The sequence below is a fragment of the Typopeltis vanoorti genome, chromosome 12 (genome assembly GCF_054136105.1).
Source record: "Typopeltis vanoorti isolate ZY-2024b chromosome 12, IOZ_Tvanoo_1.0, whole genome shotgun sequence".
Classification (NCBI taxonomy): Eukaryota; Metazoa; Arthropoda; class Arachnida; order Uropygi; family Thelyphonidae; genus Typopeltis; species Typopeltis vanoorti.
The window spans coordinates 136,124,689-136,142,703 of NC_143560.1; the positions used below are offsets into that span (position 1 = coordinate 136,124,689).

An 18,015-nucleotide genomic window follows, 5' to 3' on the forward strand; every position below is an offset into this window, starting at 1 on the left:
GAACCGATCTGAATTGTTGTGATGTTAAATGGTCTTGCTGAAAATCTTGCCATTATTATTCTGTCATTTCCTGGTTTGCATCCTAATAATGCTTCTCTTCCTCATTTACTTTGAAGAAATCTAAATTCTTCATGTTTTATGGTATTGCCAAACTAGATGATTCTTCCACCTCTCATCTCCCATGATTCTGTCCAGCACATCTCTGCTAATCCAAGGATGTCACACTGGTATCGCTCCATATTCTTGCAAAGTATGTCCAGCATTTCCAGTTGTCCATAAAAGATGGACATTCCATGTTCCCGCTGCTGGGTTTAATTTTATTCCACTTCTTTCAGTAGCTAACTTGTTGATCCAACCCCGATCACTCAGTTGGGTATGCAGAACCTTGTTTATCGGGGTGGTATTCGAGCTATCATGTTGTAATTTCTATTTTCTCCCTTTCTTTGCATTTCCTTTCCTTTTCATTTGTACCCATCTTGGATATATATGGAATCCCTAAAATTCATAAATCAAATCTCCCCACCCCATGTCCAATTGTAGACAGACAGCTCCACCTACAAACTGGCCAAAACATTTATCCAAATTACTTCCCCTCCCCTCACAGGCAGCTCTCCTTCATATATTAAAAATTCTCTACACTTTAAAATATTAATAAAAAATCTAACCTTGATTGCTTATCTGAAATCACTGTCAGTTTTGATATTACTTCACTATTCACTAATGTACCTTTGAGACTCTTGACCTCATTAAGCCACATTTCCCCATGATGTTATTGAAATATTCAGATTCACCGTGTATTCAGGTTATTTCTTATGGAAACGAAAAACAGCAGAATGGAGCTAAAGTGTTCCCCTCAGCTAACTTTTATATGAAACATTTTGAAAACCAAACATTTAATGTATCCCTACTTAAATTGAAGTAATTTAAGTAGGGATACGGACCATGAAGTAATTCATGGTCTGGGCATATTGAATAAATTTTGAGCACATCTTAACAGCCAGCAGATATTATGTTGGAGGTTTAATGGATTTTTTACAACACTCAAAAAGAATTAAAATAGAATTTAATACTTCCTATATTTCGTCCTAGTCACTAGGACATCTACGGGGATCATAAAAACAATTAATGTAACATGCACACAAAAACTTACAATACTAAGCCCAACCACGTGGGTGACACTAAAGTCCTATCTAGGTGGAACGCCCTCTAAGGGCGGTAGTAGGTGGCCTGGAATGTAAGGTGGGACCTCTGGTGATGAGTGTTTCCCAAATCTTCGGAAGCTTAATGCAGCCGTATTTGTTAAGATTTGGTTGGTTTCTGAGAGCTGCTGCTGCTTCTAAGAAAAGTCTCTCTTTTTTGAATTTGCTGTGGTGGAGCATGGTGGTTTTCTTCCATGATACTCTGTGGGTGGTGTCCAAAACATGGTCAGCTAAGCCTGAATGGCCATAGTTGTGTTTAACGATGTACGACTTGTGTTCCTCCAGACGGATGGATGCTGATCTGCCTGTCTGTCCAAAGTACGCAAGCTTACAGGAACAGGGTACTTTGTAAACTCCAGGCAGAGAGAGAGGAGGGAGCTGATCTTTCGTAGAACGGATAAGGGTAGCAAGTTTGCAGTAGGGCTTATATGCTGTGTGTAGGTTATACTTTTTTAGTATCTTGGCTATTTTTTCTGAAGTGCCTCGGATGCAGGGTATGGTGATGGCATTTTTAAATTCTTGTTGACGAGAGGGACGGGGAATGGGGGAGGAATTGATTATTTTTTTGATGCTGTGTTCGCTGTAGCCATTGGAGAGGAAAGTTCTGTGTATGTTAAGCTCAGTAGTGAGGGCGGTTCCACTGGAACAAAGATTGTGGGCTCTCTTGGTAAAGGTTTTAATGATGCCATATTGTTGTGAGGGATAGTGGTGGGAGAGTTTGTGAATGTATCTGCCTGTGTGCAGATACATTCACATTAGGCAGGCGCGTGACTAAGGTGTCTAGGAAGGGTAAACAATTGTTCTTTTCCTTTTCCATAGTAAACTGGATTCTTGGATGTAGGCTATTGAGATGACCGAGGAAGGAGTCTAACGTGTCTGGGCCATGAGGCCAAATAGAGAACACATCATCTACATATCTTAGCCAGATAGAAGGTTTGAGTGGGGCTGAGTCTATGGCTCGTTTTTCGAAATCTTCAGTATAGACCCCCCCACCCCCCCCCCCCCCCACCCCCCCCCCCCCCCACCCCCCCCCCCCCCCACCCCCCCCCCCCCCCACCCCCCCCCCCCCCCACCCCCCCCCCCCCCCACCCCCCCCCCCCCCCACCCCCCCCCCCCCCCACCCCCCCCCCCCCCCACCCCCCCCCCCCCCCACCCCCCCCCCCCCCCACCCCCCCCCCCCCCCACCCCCCCCCCCCCCCACCCCCCCCCCCCCCCACCCCCCCCCCCCCCCACCCCCCCCCCCCCCCACCCCCCCCCCCCCCCACCCCCCCCCCCCCCCACCCCCCCCCCCCCCCACCCCCCCCCCCCCCCACCCCCCCCCCCCCCCACCCCCCCCCCCCCCCACCCCCCCCCCCCCCCACCCCCCCCCCCCCCCACCCCCCCCCCCCCCCACCCCCCCCCCCCCCCACCCCCCCCCCCCCCCACCCCCCCCCCCCCCCACCCCCCCCCCCCCCCACCCCCCCCCCCCCCCACCCCCCCCCCCCAAAGCACAGATTTGGATAAAATATGTAACAGAACTTTTCAGTGATACTAGATAGAAGCCTATAAATATAAAAGATAACATTCAAGGACCAGCAATCATGAAATGCGAAATAGAGAATGCTATACAAACAAGTAAAACAGGAAAAGCCAGTGGACCAGATGGTGTGCAAACAGAATTTCTAAAATTAATCGAACCAGATAACATCAAACTTCTTGAAAAACTATTTAATAAAATATATGAAAGTGATGAATTTCCATCAGATTGGCTCAAATCTACATTTATCACTATTCCAAAGAAACCCAAAGCGAATTCCTGTGGTGACTTCAGACTTATTAGTCTAATGAGCCAAACATTAAAAATATTTTTGAAAGTAATTCAGAATTGCATTTATAGAAAAAGTGAAGAAACTCTAAGTGAAACACAATTCGGCTTTCGGAATGGTTTTGGTACTACAGAGGCCCTTTTCTGTACCCAAATATTGATACAAAAATGCATAGAAAAACAGAAATCTGGCTTTATGTGTTTCATAGATTTTGAAAAAGCATTCGACAAAGTCAGACACACCAACTTAATAGAAATGCTTCAACAAATAAGGCTAGACGAACAAGACATAAGACTAATAACAAATCTGTATTGGAATCAGTCAGCTACCGTTCAATTAGACAACATTACCACCAGTGATATTAACATCAAAAGAGGAGTGAGACAAGGATGTGTGCTCTCACCACTCCTGTTCAACATATATGCAGAGGTAATCTTTAAAAAAGCATTGGAAGAATGTCCAGAGGGAATCACAATAAATGGAAAGATTGTTAACAACCTACGATATGCAGATGACACCGTGCTAATTGCAGATAACATTATGGATCTCCAAAAACTCGTTGACAGAGTATACATAGAAAGCCAAAGAATGGGAATAAATATAAACATCAACAAGACAAAATACATGATCATCAGCAAACATCCAGCCTCATCAATGAAACTGACACTTAATGGGAAAAATATTGATCAAGTGTCAAGATATAAATATCTTGGTTGCTGGCTTAATGAACGGTGGGATCCAGAAATAGATATAAAGACAAGGATTGAAGTTGCACGGCAATCCTTCATGAAAATGAGAACACTATTCTGCAATAAAGACCTAAACATGGAAGTCAGATGCCGAATGCTGAAATGTTACGTGTGGTCTATTCTGCTCTATGGAGTTGAAACATGGACATTGAAGGCGACAACCATCAAGAAAATCGAAGCCTTTGAGATGTGGCTATACAGAAGAATGCTAAAGATATCATGGACAGAAAAAATTACCAATGAAGATGTCTTAAAATCCCTTGGCAAAGCTAAACATCTTGTACAAATAATCAAGAAACGAAAAACATCATGAGAAACAGCAAATACCAACTTCTACAAACTATTTTGGTAGGAAGAATTGATGGCAAAGGAACTAGAGGAAGAAAAAGAATATCATGGTTTGACAACATCAAGACGTGGGCAGGAAAGAGCAGTGCACAACTGCTCAGATTAGCACAAGAGCGCAGTTTGTTCGCCAAGATGGTCGCTGACCTTCGATAGAAGATAGCACAATAAGAAGAAGTTTTAGCGGGATGTAGGTAGCGCGATCGCAGAGGATAATGTTCATTTTACGATTGTATTCGCTTGTATTAAGAACAACTGTGGCATTACCCTTATCCGCTCTGGTGATGACGATACTTTTTTCTTTGCGTAGTTTCTGGAGAGCCATGCGTTGGGCATAAGATAAGTTAGTTTTTGGAGGCGAAGAGTGAGCGAGGTTGTTGGCTACCTCCGACGGTAAGCAACCGATCCCCCGTTCGACGTTAACCATTACATCGAGCACCGGCACTTCTTTCGGGGCGACGGCAAAATTATGGCCGAGGCAAAGGGCGCTGACGGCATCCTTGTTGAACCTTTTGGAAGAGAGGTTTATTACTGTCTGGAGTGGTTGAATTTGTGGTTGTGGTTTGTCTTTAACCAGGTTGCTGTATTTCTTGACGTGTTTGTTTTTTATTTTTTGAAATTCTCTCTGTGCAGAAGTTTACGAAATGTCAGAGAGAATCGACCAAAGTTCAGGGTTATGAACGGTGGAGAGCTCTGAATGTAAGGAGCCAATGGCGGCGTTCGTCACTGCGAGGGTGGCACGAGTAGAGGCGATTTGCTCGCGTAGTAATGCTACTTTGGACAGACAGGCAGATCAGCATCCATCCGCCTGGAGGGACACAAGTCGTACATCGTTAAACACAACTATGGCCATTCAGGCTTGGCTGACCATGTTTTGGACACCACCCACAGAGTATCATGGAAGAAAACCACCATGCTCCACTACAGCAAATTCAAAAAAGAGAGACTTTTCTTAGAAGCAGCAGCAGCTCTCAGAAACCAACCAAATCTTAACAAATACGGTTGCATTAAGCTTCCGAAGATTTGGGAAACACTCATCACCAGAGGTCCCACCTTACATTCCAGGCCACCTATTACCGCCCTTAGAGGGCGCTCCACCTAGATAGGACTTTAGTGTCACCCACTTGGTTGGGCTTAGTATTGTAAGTTTTTGTGTGCATGTTACATTAATTGTTTTTGTAATCCCCGTAGATGTCCTAGTGACTAGGACGAAATATAGGAAGTATTAAATTCTATTTTAATTCATTTTGAGTGTTGTAAAAAATCCATTAAACCTCCAACATAATGTCCTCACAGCACTTAAGCCTCTACACAAGGAGCCAGCAAATAATCTTCACCATACAAAAAGAAAGTAACAATTGGAAGGTATTGGCATAAGCAATCATATCCCCACTCTTCCCAACAACAATATGACATCCTCAGAACACTTATTCACCAAGCCAGTGCTATTTCTATAAATGACACAGCTCATGAAACTGAGCTCAGAGCTCTTTGCAACACATTTTCAGCCAATTATGAAAGAGATAAATTACTGCATGCACCTCCATTCCTCCAGCACACAGTATCACAGCAAAAAACTATTCCCATCCCATATGTTAAGGGTATGTCAGAAAAAAAAAAAGGCCAAAGTTCTCTGCAAATATGATTTCCATGTGACTTTCAAACATTTTATTCAGCTGGTTACCTTCATCTGGTCTCCTAAAGATCAATTTCATCCTCTTCTACATCGTGGAGAGTTTACCTTGGACAGACTGGTAGATCAGTTAACTTCTGCCTTTAAGAATACAAAAATTACATTTGCAATCATCTGCATTGCAAATGCAGACTCTGCTTTGGATATGAGAACATTAGTTCAGTACTGTATGTTTGCCACAGTTATAATTGTGCTCTGAAGTTGCTAAATTGAAAACCAGTGAAATGCTACTAAGTTTAATAAATGCCTTTTTTTCTCTTTTGGTGTTTATACCATGAAGTTTTCTGAAGAATCACCTTCGGATTCACTTCATACATTCGTGATTTGCAGTTTTTACTTCACTCAGCACAGCCATCATGCAATTCATTATCTTTATGACTCATTCATTATATCTATGGTGTGATATAATTTTATATCATCATGGTACACTGCTTCAGGCTTATGCAAAATTGTGAATTAAACAGAATTTCTAAGTTTAACAGTGTTTTCATGCCTGGTTGGTCAAGATGGTTGGAAAAATAGTATTCTATTCAGCATACCTTTTCTCTAACCATCAGGCTATAGATTTCAATCCTGTTTTATACATGAATGTTTTTGAATGCCTTTAGGTGATAGTTGAATTTCATCACTTGGTGTGAGATCACCATCTTGCTTATTGGAGACCTGAAGTGGCTTTAAAAACTTCAATGTTTGGTCTCTAGAGCAGGGTTTCAGATTATTAATCCTTAGCACTACCAATAGTGCTAATGCTAATGTACTTTTTAGAAGGAATTCACATGAGGAAAAATGTAAATAATAAGTTATCAACACTGTCACCCTCCTTCAAAATGTATTGGAAAATTAAAATATAACATCTACTTGGAAATATCAAGTTTAATCCAGTACGTAACCACCACGAGTTTTAATGGTTGTAGCAGTTTTGATGAGCATATACTCACAGTATTTTTTAAATATTTTTTGCTGTAATCCTAGCAATGCTCTGCTACTTTTCTCAGGTACTATATTGATTCATTTATAGAAACATGATTAGCCTTAGTTTTGATTGAGATTATGATTTTTGAGTGGGTTTTCTTCATTCTACAAATCATACTGTTTATAGAATGCACAAGAAATATTCTTTTGGTAGTTCTCCATAGATGTGGCATAACTCATCGTTCCACATCTATGTATCACAGATCTGTTGTTTTTGCTCTGTGCTGCATAACAACTGTTGCATGTAGTCAATCAGAAGAGGGAGAGTCTTGACTTGTATAGCTGCATAAGTATAATATTTTATCTTATGAAGTGCTTTTTCATGGATTGTGATCCAATAGCTGTTTCTCTTTCATAAATCTCTCATACTATATCTTCAATGGTGATTGTAAATTTTTTCTGTATCATGGCATTTTATTTGACAGCAGGTGATATTGTAATTAATAGCAGTCTACATTTTGACAGTTTGATAGTTGCCTTTCGTTTCTAACATCGTGGTGATTTCAGAATATGTAAATAGAAGACCATTTATACAGTATATCCTTCTAGCCTAATGCTTTTATTACATATCACATGATTGCTGGCTTAGTCTTTATTCTGAAATTGAGATGTCCTTATACAGCTGGAGGATGTGTGGGTTTGTGTATATGTGTGTGTGTGTGTTATGTGACTCACCCACAAAAGGTTTTTGTAAATGTATAGTACATTAGTACTGTGGATGGGCTAAGGACTTTTTCTTTTCCTTAATTTTTTTAATATTTTTTCTGTTTTTATTTATTTATTTTTTGTATAGTCTGAAAAACCTTGTTCTAGAGACCAAATACTTTTTCAAACTACTTCAGGTCCATAATAAGCAGTTTGGTGGTCTCACAATGGCCTATGAAATTTTTCTCTCATCTGAGGACATTCAAAATTCAAAAACATCCATACCTTTGGCAGGATCTGAACCTTCACACGGTTGGAGATCGGATGTGCTAATTACTTGGCCAACCAGGCTGCAGTATATTAAATATATAATAGATTCTTAACTAGTTTATTCAGATAAGCTGGTAACTAAACAGGCTGATTATATTTTTCATGTTAGTTATAATATCACAACTGGAAAATATCCTTTTGAGGGAGATAATATCTACAGGTTGTTTGAAAATATTGGGAAGGGCAAGTTTTCAATTCCAAATGATGTCGATCATCTGTTGCAACACTTGCTAAAAGGTGAGTCAGTATTAGTATATTATTTTATGGAGAGGTTGTTAGTTTTACATTAAAGTTGCCCTTCAAATTTTCATCTGTTTTAATATTGAATTACCAAAAATAATAAATTTATAAGTAATGTGGATAATACTGAGTGCCATTTTTTGAAGTATGAAAAATAATTGCATAAACTTGCAGATAGCCAAATTATGTTATGTTCATTCATATTTTATCCAACAGAGGTTTGCCTGGATGGTTTCTTAACTAAACTTTTTGTATAACAAATAGCTCAGTCTGTAAATAGAGACTGATATTCTGTTGACTTACATCAAGGGATTTACCCATAGTATAGGGTAAATCCCTCCCTACCCTAATGTATAGTGTATTATATGTTATGGTGAGATTTACTTTCTAGACCAGTTTTGACTTATTTGGGAGCAATTTCAGTGGTGGAAATAAATCAGTTTCATATGTAACACATAGCAAAAGATGCATCAAGGGCTAGACAAATACATTTGCTCACTCACACGTGGGATGTATATATGGTAGCTGGTGAATAGCTGAAGACTGGACAAGATAGAATATTTTTTTATTTAATAAAAAAAAACCTTTCTAAACAAAATATTTTAAATTTTAAGAAAAGGCAGAATAATATGTTATATAAAGTTCCTTTCTAATAACAAAAATTAATCGTGAATTATGTTTCCATAAAATTAATGTTATTTTACTGTTCTTCCTATTGTTATTTATTGACTTTTCCTTCTTCGAACGGTTCCCACATAGAGGAAGTCTTCTCCAACCATGACTAGTACCGCTAATCACTTCATGGATTCTAATGAGGGATATCATAAAAAAGGGAGGGAGTTGGGGGGAGTTCTTGGTGAGTACATATTTTTGGGTGGCAAGTAGGCATTTACATTTCTCTTTTATATGCTGGATTCAAGATGTATGTATGTATGAAAAGACTAATATGCGAATGCAAATGAGAATATACTTGCTTGTCAAGTAAAATATATTCTCCATCCTAGCAAGAAACTTGCTACACACACAAAATAATAATAAATAAATAAAAATAAAAACATGAGATATATTGTATAATTTTTTTTTAAAATTTTCCTGGCATGTGTAGCAAGTTTCTTGCTGGGATGGAAAGTATATTCCACTTGACAAGGTATTATTATATTCTTGTTTTTATTCATATTTTAGTCCTTTCATAAGCAACAAAAGTTTTTCATGATGTGTCTTTTGTACTAAGCTGTATGCATATGGAATAATAGGTTTCATGTCAAATTGCTCTTTGTATTTCATAATGTAATTATAAATGAGGCATCCAATCACCAACCAATTGGTGAGAATGACCATGAGGTGATTATCTGGGGGGTTGCTAGCAGTGTGAGGACCTCTGTGAAAGAAGGGTATATGTGGAACTACAAGGGGGAGGGGTGATTATGAAGAGCTCAGGAGACAGCTTGCTGGTGTGGCATGGAATGAGAAGTTAGCTGGAAAACAGATCAATGCAGCTTGGGAGATTTTCAAGAACTATCTAGTAGAAGCAATTTTTAAATGTATTCCAAGGGTCAGAAGGTTAAATAAGATAGGTGTGAAATGGATGAATAGAGAGATTACGTATGTGATACAGAGAAAAAGGGCATTATGGATGCAGCATAAGAGAAGTTGTGATAACCATTTCCATGAGGATTACAAAGACCAGGCAAGGTGGGTGACTTGGTTGGTAAGGGTAGCAAAAGTGAGGTATGAACAGCAGTTAGCTAATGAAGCCAAAAAGAATCCTAAGGAGTTCTTTCGATATGTAGCCAGCAAAAAAGAGAATTATTATGGAAGGATGACATTGATTGGAGAAAATGGTATAAAGACAGCTGTTACGGAAGATGGAGCGGAGATAATGAGCAGTTCATAAAGGTCTTTCAGTCTTGTGAATGTGACTTCATGGAGAGATTGAGAGCAGTTGATGATGTGGAGGAGAGACTGACTGTAAGTGAGCAAGAAGTGTATGGGGGGGGTTGAGCAAACTAGATGTTAATAAGGCTGTGAGACTTGATAATATGTCACCACATATTCTGAAGGAATGTTCCAGGGAATTGACACCTGCCTTGACATATTTTTTTAATGAGTCTTGCATTGGGTCAAGTTCCTAAGGAGTGGAAGGAGGGCAAGATTGTGCCACTTCATAAGGGAGGTGATAGAACTCAAGCATCAAATTGTAGACCTATCTGTGTGTCTGGTGTTGTGGTTAAGTTGTTAGAGAAGCTTGTGAGAACTAGGATCCAGAATTGGGTTGACAACAATGGTATTATCTTTGACGGACAGCATGTATTTGCTAAAGGGATATACAATAATATACTTAAACACGTGGATAGGCTTATTTGTTCATCACACATGTTGAATTGGATTTAAATGGTATTGATGCAAACACAGATGGGTAAGAAAATAACTATTTATTAACTTAAAAGCTAATATTTCGCTGGTATTATATCCAGCATCTTCAGAGCACACAAACAAAGTTTGTTATAAATGCGAGACAACCGCAATTCGGTGTAAAACAGTGGGACTAGTATAAGTAATTGCAGCATGCAACACAAGACTAAAGTCCTAATACGCTGCCATCTAAGTTAAAAAAAAAAAATAACAGTAGTCGCAAGTTTTGAAAAAATATAGTAGTCCTTGAAATTTTTGAAAAATAGTAGTCCTAAGTTTTGAAAAAAATAAATAAAATTAAAATAAATAAATATTAATTTGGTCTTAGGATGACTCTCCCAAATCTTTGGTAGATTTATACAGCCATACTTGTTAAAGTTTGGAGTATGTTTTAAGGCTTCTGTTGATTCCAGGAACAACCTCTCTGACTTGTGAAGCTTCTGTGCAGTACTTTCTTTGGACTACTATTTTTCAAAACTTTCAAGGACAACTATTTGGACTACTATATTTTTTCAAAACTTTGGACTTTTTTTTTTTTTTTTTTAACTTAGATGGTGCCATATTAGGACTTTAGTCTTGTGTTGTGCGCTGCAATTACTTATACTAGTCCCACTGTTACACCGAATTGTGTCTCGCACTGTAACAAACTTTGTTTGTGTGCTCTGAAGATGCTGGATATAATACCAGCGAATTATTAGCTTTTATTAATAATAAATAGTTATTTTCTTATCAGTCTGTGTTCGCATCAATACTGTTTAAATCCAATTCAATAATATACTTAGGTTTTGCAAAGGCTTTTGATAGATTACCACATAAGTTGATAGTCAAACTAGAGCAGATGGGGGTTGGATATTAGATTAGTGCATTGGATTGGAGACTGGCTATCTGATAGGTATCAGCAAGTTGTTTATGAGGGAGCAATATCCAGGAAAAGGAAAGTCACTAGCGGTGTGCCTCAAGGGTATGTTTTAGGGCCATTACTGTTTAACTTGTATATTAATGATATGGGCAAAAGATTTGGATGGAGATATTCAGTTGTTTGCAGATGATGCAAAGTTGCGAAGAACTATGAAGAGTAGAGAAGATGTTGTGGCCCTACAAGATGACTTGAATAAATTGATTGGGCATGGGAATGGGAAGAGATGAGAGTTCAATGTTGCAAAATGTAAGGTTTTAAAATTTGGAAAACAAAGATGGGATGTAGAATTTATGCTTGGTGGGGATATACTGTCAGAGGTAGAGGAAATAAGAGATCTTGGGGTGATAGTGGATAAAGATCTGAAATTTAGGGGACACACAGCCATAATTGTGAAGACATCACAAAGAAGATTTCTTGGAATGATGCAGAGGACATTTACTTGTAGAAGTAGGGAGATTCTTGTTCCATTGTATAAGATCTTGATTAGGCCACACATGGACTACTGTGCCCAGATTTGGTCACCTGGTTTTCAGAAGGACAAAGAGATGTTGGAAAGGGTCCAGAGGCGACTGACTAAGGTAGTTTCTGACCTCTGGAATGTCAAATATGAGGAAAGATTGAGAAGGTGTGCAATTTACAGAGTCTGATGGATAGGCGGAAGAGGGGAGATATGATAGAGACCTACAAGTTATTAATGGGTTGTTATACAGTGTTGGAGAGGTTCTACAGAAAACAGTGGAGGATCAGGAGAGAACCAGACGTCATCCCTGGAAACTGTATAAAGAGGGTGTGAGCGGACGGAGTGAGAAGTAGGTTTTTTGCAAGCAGAGTTGTGAATGATTGGAATGCCTTGCCTGAGAGTGTGGTGTCAGCAGAGAATTTGAGTATGTTTAAAGCATGGTATGATGAGATGTGTGTGTGATAAAAGGACCTCCTAGATGAGCTCTGACTCAGTGCCGTCTTGGGTAATAATAATAATTATAATGCATAGTATGCCCATTCCATCCAGTGATCCACCTTCCACTGGTGTTTCCATGCATGCGCACACACACAGTGGTGAAACTGTGAAATTTAACAATTTTTCATTTTAGTTGAAGTTGGCAATGTTTAAAAGAGGTAGAAGCAACATTCTGTGCTATAGTAGTAGTAGTGTCTGAGATATGTTCAACTAAATTGTGTTCAGCTAAAAAGTGCATGGAATTTAGGTATGACTGCATTCACTACAGTATTTACATTTTATTTATTTTAAGTTGTGTGTTATGTAAAAGTAGATTAGAGCTAAGAAAAATGATAACACTTTGTTCTGCTTCTGTTTTTGGTATATAAACATGAAAGGAAACAAGACTAGAAGAATGTCAGATATCTGATTTACATTAGAAATTTTATTTAATAGCAAAACAATTTGTGAGTTTTCTCATCAGTCCTTATCAATGAATAGTTATTTTTTGTATCTTTTTTATTTTTTTTTAAAGTCATATAACTATTTGGATAGAACTGTTCTCTTCCCATGGTAAAAGTGAAAAGTCTTTTGTCCATGACTGTCATCATTATAGATGACATTATACATTCTGTGTGAAGGACAGGGGAATGGCTGTAGATAGGACACAATGCATTGTCAGCTGTTTACTACATAAAATAGTTTAATTGTATTTTCAGAGAAGATAGAAGAAATAGGGTAGGAAGAGGGGTATTCACTGTCAGTGCCAGGTGATTTTGCACCCTAGGCAAAGTTTACAAGTGCGCCCCTTATTTCATGAACTAAAATGTTTCTAATTGACATTTAACAAAACAAAATTGTCTTTCAGATTAAATGAATAGGGCTTTTTTTTATTTTCTATTTTAATTAATTGAAAATTCTCTGTTATAATTTATTTACAAAAAAAATAAAATACTGAAATTTAATATTTTAAAAAGTTAACGTTTTAAAATATTTATCTTAACTGAATTTTAAATAGCAGTAAGTTCAAATCATTTAGGTAAGGAACAAAAAAGAACCAAGAGTTAAATAGTAAAATAGTGTGATGTGTGAGGGATAAGGAAAAAGAATCAATACTTAAATCATATATCACTATTTAATTTTGATATTTTAGTAAAGTATGAATAAAGCATAGCTTGAAGTTTTGCGCCCTAGGCAGTTGCCTAGTTTGCCTAAATGGTAACGCCAGCCCTGGGGGTATTATTAATGATAGCTGAAGAACGTCAACCAACAAAAAATAGAAGTTAAGAAAGATTGTAGATCTGGTGGAAATGGTTCATTTGAGGCTGTCTGGTGTGAGATAGAGGCCAACAGGACAAAACATATTGTAGGTTGCTGCTATGGTTTTGGGGGGAGTCCAGAAGAAAATGTGGTTGACATGCATGAAGGCTGCCATCTCCTTCTCCCCCAGTATATTGAAATATTTTTCAATATACTCAGTCTATTGAATAATACCAATGTGAATACTGGAGTGGGCTTGGACGGTATGTCTGCTCGTGTGCTATGAGAGAGTGTAAGTGAACTGGCAGTACTTCTGATGAAGTTGTTTAATCGGAGTCTCAGCTCTGGCAAGGTTCCAAGGTAGTGGAAATAGGGTAAGATTTCCACTATCATTTACAGTTCTCTTACATAAAGCTCCAAGACAGAAGTGGCAAATTACAAACCAATTTGTATATCTGAAGTAGTAGTTAAGTTATGTATTTATATGTATAAGTGGGTAAGTAGTGGTATTGGAAAAGTTGGTTAAAAATAAATTTCAGGAATGGGTGGATAAAAATATGATACTTTATAGGGGCAACATGGCTTTGAAAAAGATAGATCCTGCCTCAGTAATTTATTCACATTTTATAATAAAGTGGCAGCAGAATTGGATAAAGGAAATGGCTACTCTATGATACTGCTGGACTTTGCAAAAGCTTTTGACAGAATACTGCATGGAAAACTATTACAGAAGTTGGAGCAAACAGGAATGGATATGAGGCTGGCTACATGAATAGGGGGATGGCTGATAGATGTCAGATCGTGGTGTGTGGCAGAGTGGAATCAAGACAAATGAGGTTAACTATTGGAGTGCCTCTAGGGCTCTGTACTAGGACCACTACTCTTTAATTTGTATATTAATGATGTAGCAGAAGATTGAAGAGGAACATTCAATTGTTTGCTGATGATACAAAACTAGGGAGGGCAACAGTTGATAAAAGCGATGTAGATGTATCTTGTAGGATGATTTAAATAAATTGCTATTGTGGGCAAAGACAATGGTTGTCAATTCAGTGTTGTAAACTGTAAAGTAATTCACTTTGGGATGAAAAGATTACACACTTTGTATCATATTGATGGCACTAGTTTACGGGACATTGATGAGGCTATGGATCTGGGGGGTGTGATGGTGGATAGAGTTGAAATTCAGAGGACCTATTGCAAGAGTTGGCAAAATTGCTTAGAGGATTACTTGGATGCTGAAGAGCACATTGACAAGTTAAGATATGGAGGTTATTATTCCTCTTTATAAGGCTATTATTTAGCCACATGTTGATTACTGTGCAAAGATTTGGTTCCCTTCGTTTCTTAGGGACCCTGAGGTTGCGGAGAGGATTCAGAGGCAAGTGACTAAGCTGGTGACAGGTTTGTGGAATGTTCCCTATGAGGATAGGTTGAAGGTTTGTGGGAATATGATAGAATCTTATAAGTTATCAAAGGGATACTATAAGATTGACACAGAATAAATTTTTCAATACATGGGATGTAGGGGGGGGGGGGGGGGGAACAAGGGACACTTGGAAGCTGTCTAAGACTGTGGTTAATAAGGACATGCAGACTAAGTTGTTTTCTTGAAGAGTGGTGATTGAGTGGAATGGGTAGCCATAGGTGGTTGTGAGCTCCCCATGAATAGGTTTAAGGAGATGTATGATAAGTATTGTGTTAATGAATAGAGTGGGTTTCCCCCCAATGAATCTGTCCACTCCATGGTGTGCCCATATAAATAATAATAATAAAGATTTTGAAAAACAGGCTCCTGACTCAGCCTCTCTTAAGCCTTTGATCTGGTTACGATCTGTAGATGTGTTTTCTATTTGGTCTCATGGCCCAGATACATTACACTTTCCTCTGTCAGTTCAGTAGTCTTCACCCTGGAATCCAATTTTCATTGGAAAAGGAAAATAATAATAGTCTAGTTCCAGATACCTTGGTCACCTACCTACCTAATGGTGACCTGTCCTTTTCAGTATACAGGAATTCCTCTCACCCAGGCATATACATTCACAACCCCCCCCCCCCCAACAGTATATTATCATTAAAACACTAATCCATAGAGCCTATAACCTTTGTTCCAATGAGCTCTCTGTTGCAGCAGAACTCTTATATACCACACTTTTTTTTTTTTAAATTTAATGGCTATAATTCTCACAATGTCAAAAAAATATGATCAATCCTTCTCCCAATCCACAACCTTCTTTTCAGAAGGATTTTAGTAATGCTGTCGCGATCCCTAATGTCCAAGGCACATCGGAAGAAAATAGCCAGCATCTTAAAGACATACAATCTCTGCTCAACTGTTAAGCCTTACTTAAAAACTAGCTACCCTTATCTGCCCCACTAAAGACAAACTCCCACCCATCTCAGTTCCAGGTATATATAGAGTTCCCTGTTCTTATAAGTTGGCCCTTTATTAATAGACAGGAAGATCAACTACCATTCACAAGAAATACATTGAGTCATGTTTGGGTCATACAGTCAGGTCTTGCAGACCATGCTTTGGATACAGCTCACAAAATCAATTGGAAAAAGACCACCATGCTCCGTCACAGTAAACTTGAACAGAAAGAATGTTTTTACAGTCTGCTTCTGCTCTTAAAAAGCAGCTTAATTTGAATAAATAAATATGCATAAAGCTTCCTAGAGTGTTGGAAATGCAAATACTTAGAGATTCTAGTTTACATCCTAGGCCACCAACTTGTCCATGGAGGGTGCCTCACCTAGTTAGGACTGTAGTCTTTCATCCACTTGTTTCACTTAGTTTTGTGTTGCCTTTGTGTGTGTGTGTGTGTGTGTGTGTGTGTGTGTGTGTGTATTCTCCTCCTTAACACTGTCTTTATAATTGAGATAGAATATTTTTGTCTTTTGACAGCCTGGTCGGCCCAAATGGTTAGCATATCTGCTCTCGAGCTAAAAGGCTGTGGATTTGAATTCTGCCGTGGGCATGGATGTTTGTAATTGTCTATGACAAAAATATGGTTTATAACAATAATAAAATAGTGAGATAGCAGTTGGTGCATTGGTGCAGACGGAGAGTTGTAGAGTGGGTACCTTCCCTCGATGAATCTTTGGACTCCCTGGACGTGTTATGTAATAATAATAAAATATTGGAAGAATTTAATATTATTTTTAATCCTTTTCTAGTGTTGTTTCACTTTATTAAACTTCTAACATGAGTTTCTCCCAGCACTTAAGCCTTAACATGCAGTATAATGCACCTTTTGAGATTTTGTATTGTAAATATTTTGATTTCTACAGCAGTCTGAATAAAATATATTAATCTGTATGTGTTGTATGCTGAAGAAATATGGGTTGGAAACTTATCTAACCAACGGAGGAGGGAGATGAGAAACCTTATTTTTGCTTCTATAATAATTTAATGGATTGATTGACCTAGTGGATAGAAGCGGTACCTGCTCTCCAGCCACTAGGCTGTGGGTTGAGATCCCACCATGGACATAGATAATCATGAATATCTTAAGGTGGTATTTCATCATCCATTGTGAAACAACTCTGCTTATTGGAGACATGAAGTGGTTTGCAGAGATTCCACATTTGGTCTATACAGCAGAGTTTCTTGATTAATCTTTGTCATTCACGTTATTCATGCTAATGTCTTATATATTTAGAAAATTTTGTTAGTGGAATTCACATTAAAAAAAAAAAACTTAAAGGGAAATAATTTACTATAGCACCAGAGAGCATTCCTTATGTTTCCTTTGTTGTTAACATAGAAAAAGTAATTAGAGAATTACATATGGACAACGTACAGTTAGAAATAGCAGTATTTTATGTTCTGAGATCCTCCATTGCTTGATGTAATTTATGAAAATGGGGAAGAAATGATAGCAATGGTTGAGACAATTGACCTGAGAGGTGGTATGAATCGTGTAGCACAAGATTTGAGGTTGATGTTAGGAATAGTTCAGCAGAAATGTGTCAAGGAAAGATAGTGAGCATGTTGCCTCAGTATGATAATGCAGAGTTGAGAGAAGAGTTGTGATAACGAATGAGATGATAATGAGAAGTCTAGGTAAAGAGGTCTGGAATATGTTGATATGTGGAGTACATATGTTTGAGGATAGAAGAAAGCTGTATGAAAGAGATGGATTTCATGTGAATGTAGAAGGACAGGCATTTGGAGAGACTTGTTTTCTGGGCATGAGGTGGCATGAATCGTGTAGCTAAGATTTGAGGCTGATGTTAGGGATAGTTCAGAAATGTGTATAGCAAGTGAGTGTGGCAGGGTAGGGGAAACTAGAATTGCATAGGTGGAAATCAGCAGGGGTGGTCTCATAAGGAAATAATGGCTTGAGAAAAGAGAGGGTGAACATTATATTACAGAGCCAGGTGGAGTATGTGGGACTAGTAATGGCTATACGAACAATGGCAATGCACTGGCTTTTCTCTATAACAAATACTAGCAGCATTAGGAATAAAGGGAATGAATTTGTGGTACTGATTGTCTTAGTC

At 38.5% G+C, this 18,015-nt stretch overlaps 1 protein-coding gene across 2 annotated transcripts in view; it reads left to right on the forward strand.

The window, feature by feature from the left end:
* The window catches only part of LOC150101245 (serine/threonine-protein kinase STK11-like), a 305,719-nt gene that overhangs the window by 169,941 nt on the left and 117,763 nt on the right, over positions 1-18,015 (forward strand). For both annotated transcript variants that reach the window (XM_090401375.1, XM_090401376.1), the window contains exon 5: positions 7,848-7,975. In XM_090401375.1, coding sequence (XP_090257501.1) covers positions 7,848-7,975 — 128 coding nt within the window. The remainder of the gene's footprint in view (positions 1-7,847; positions 7,976-18,015) is intronic.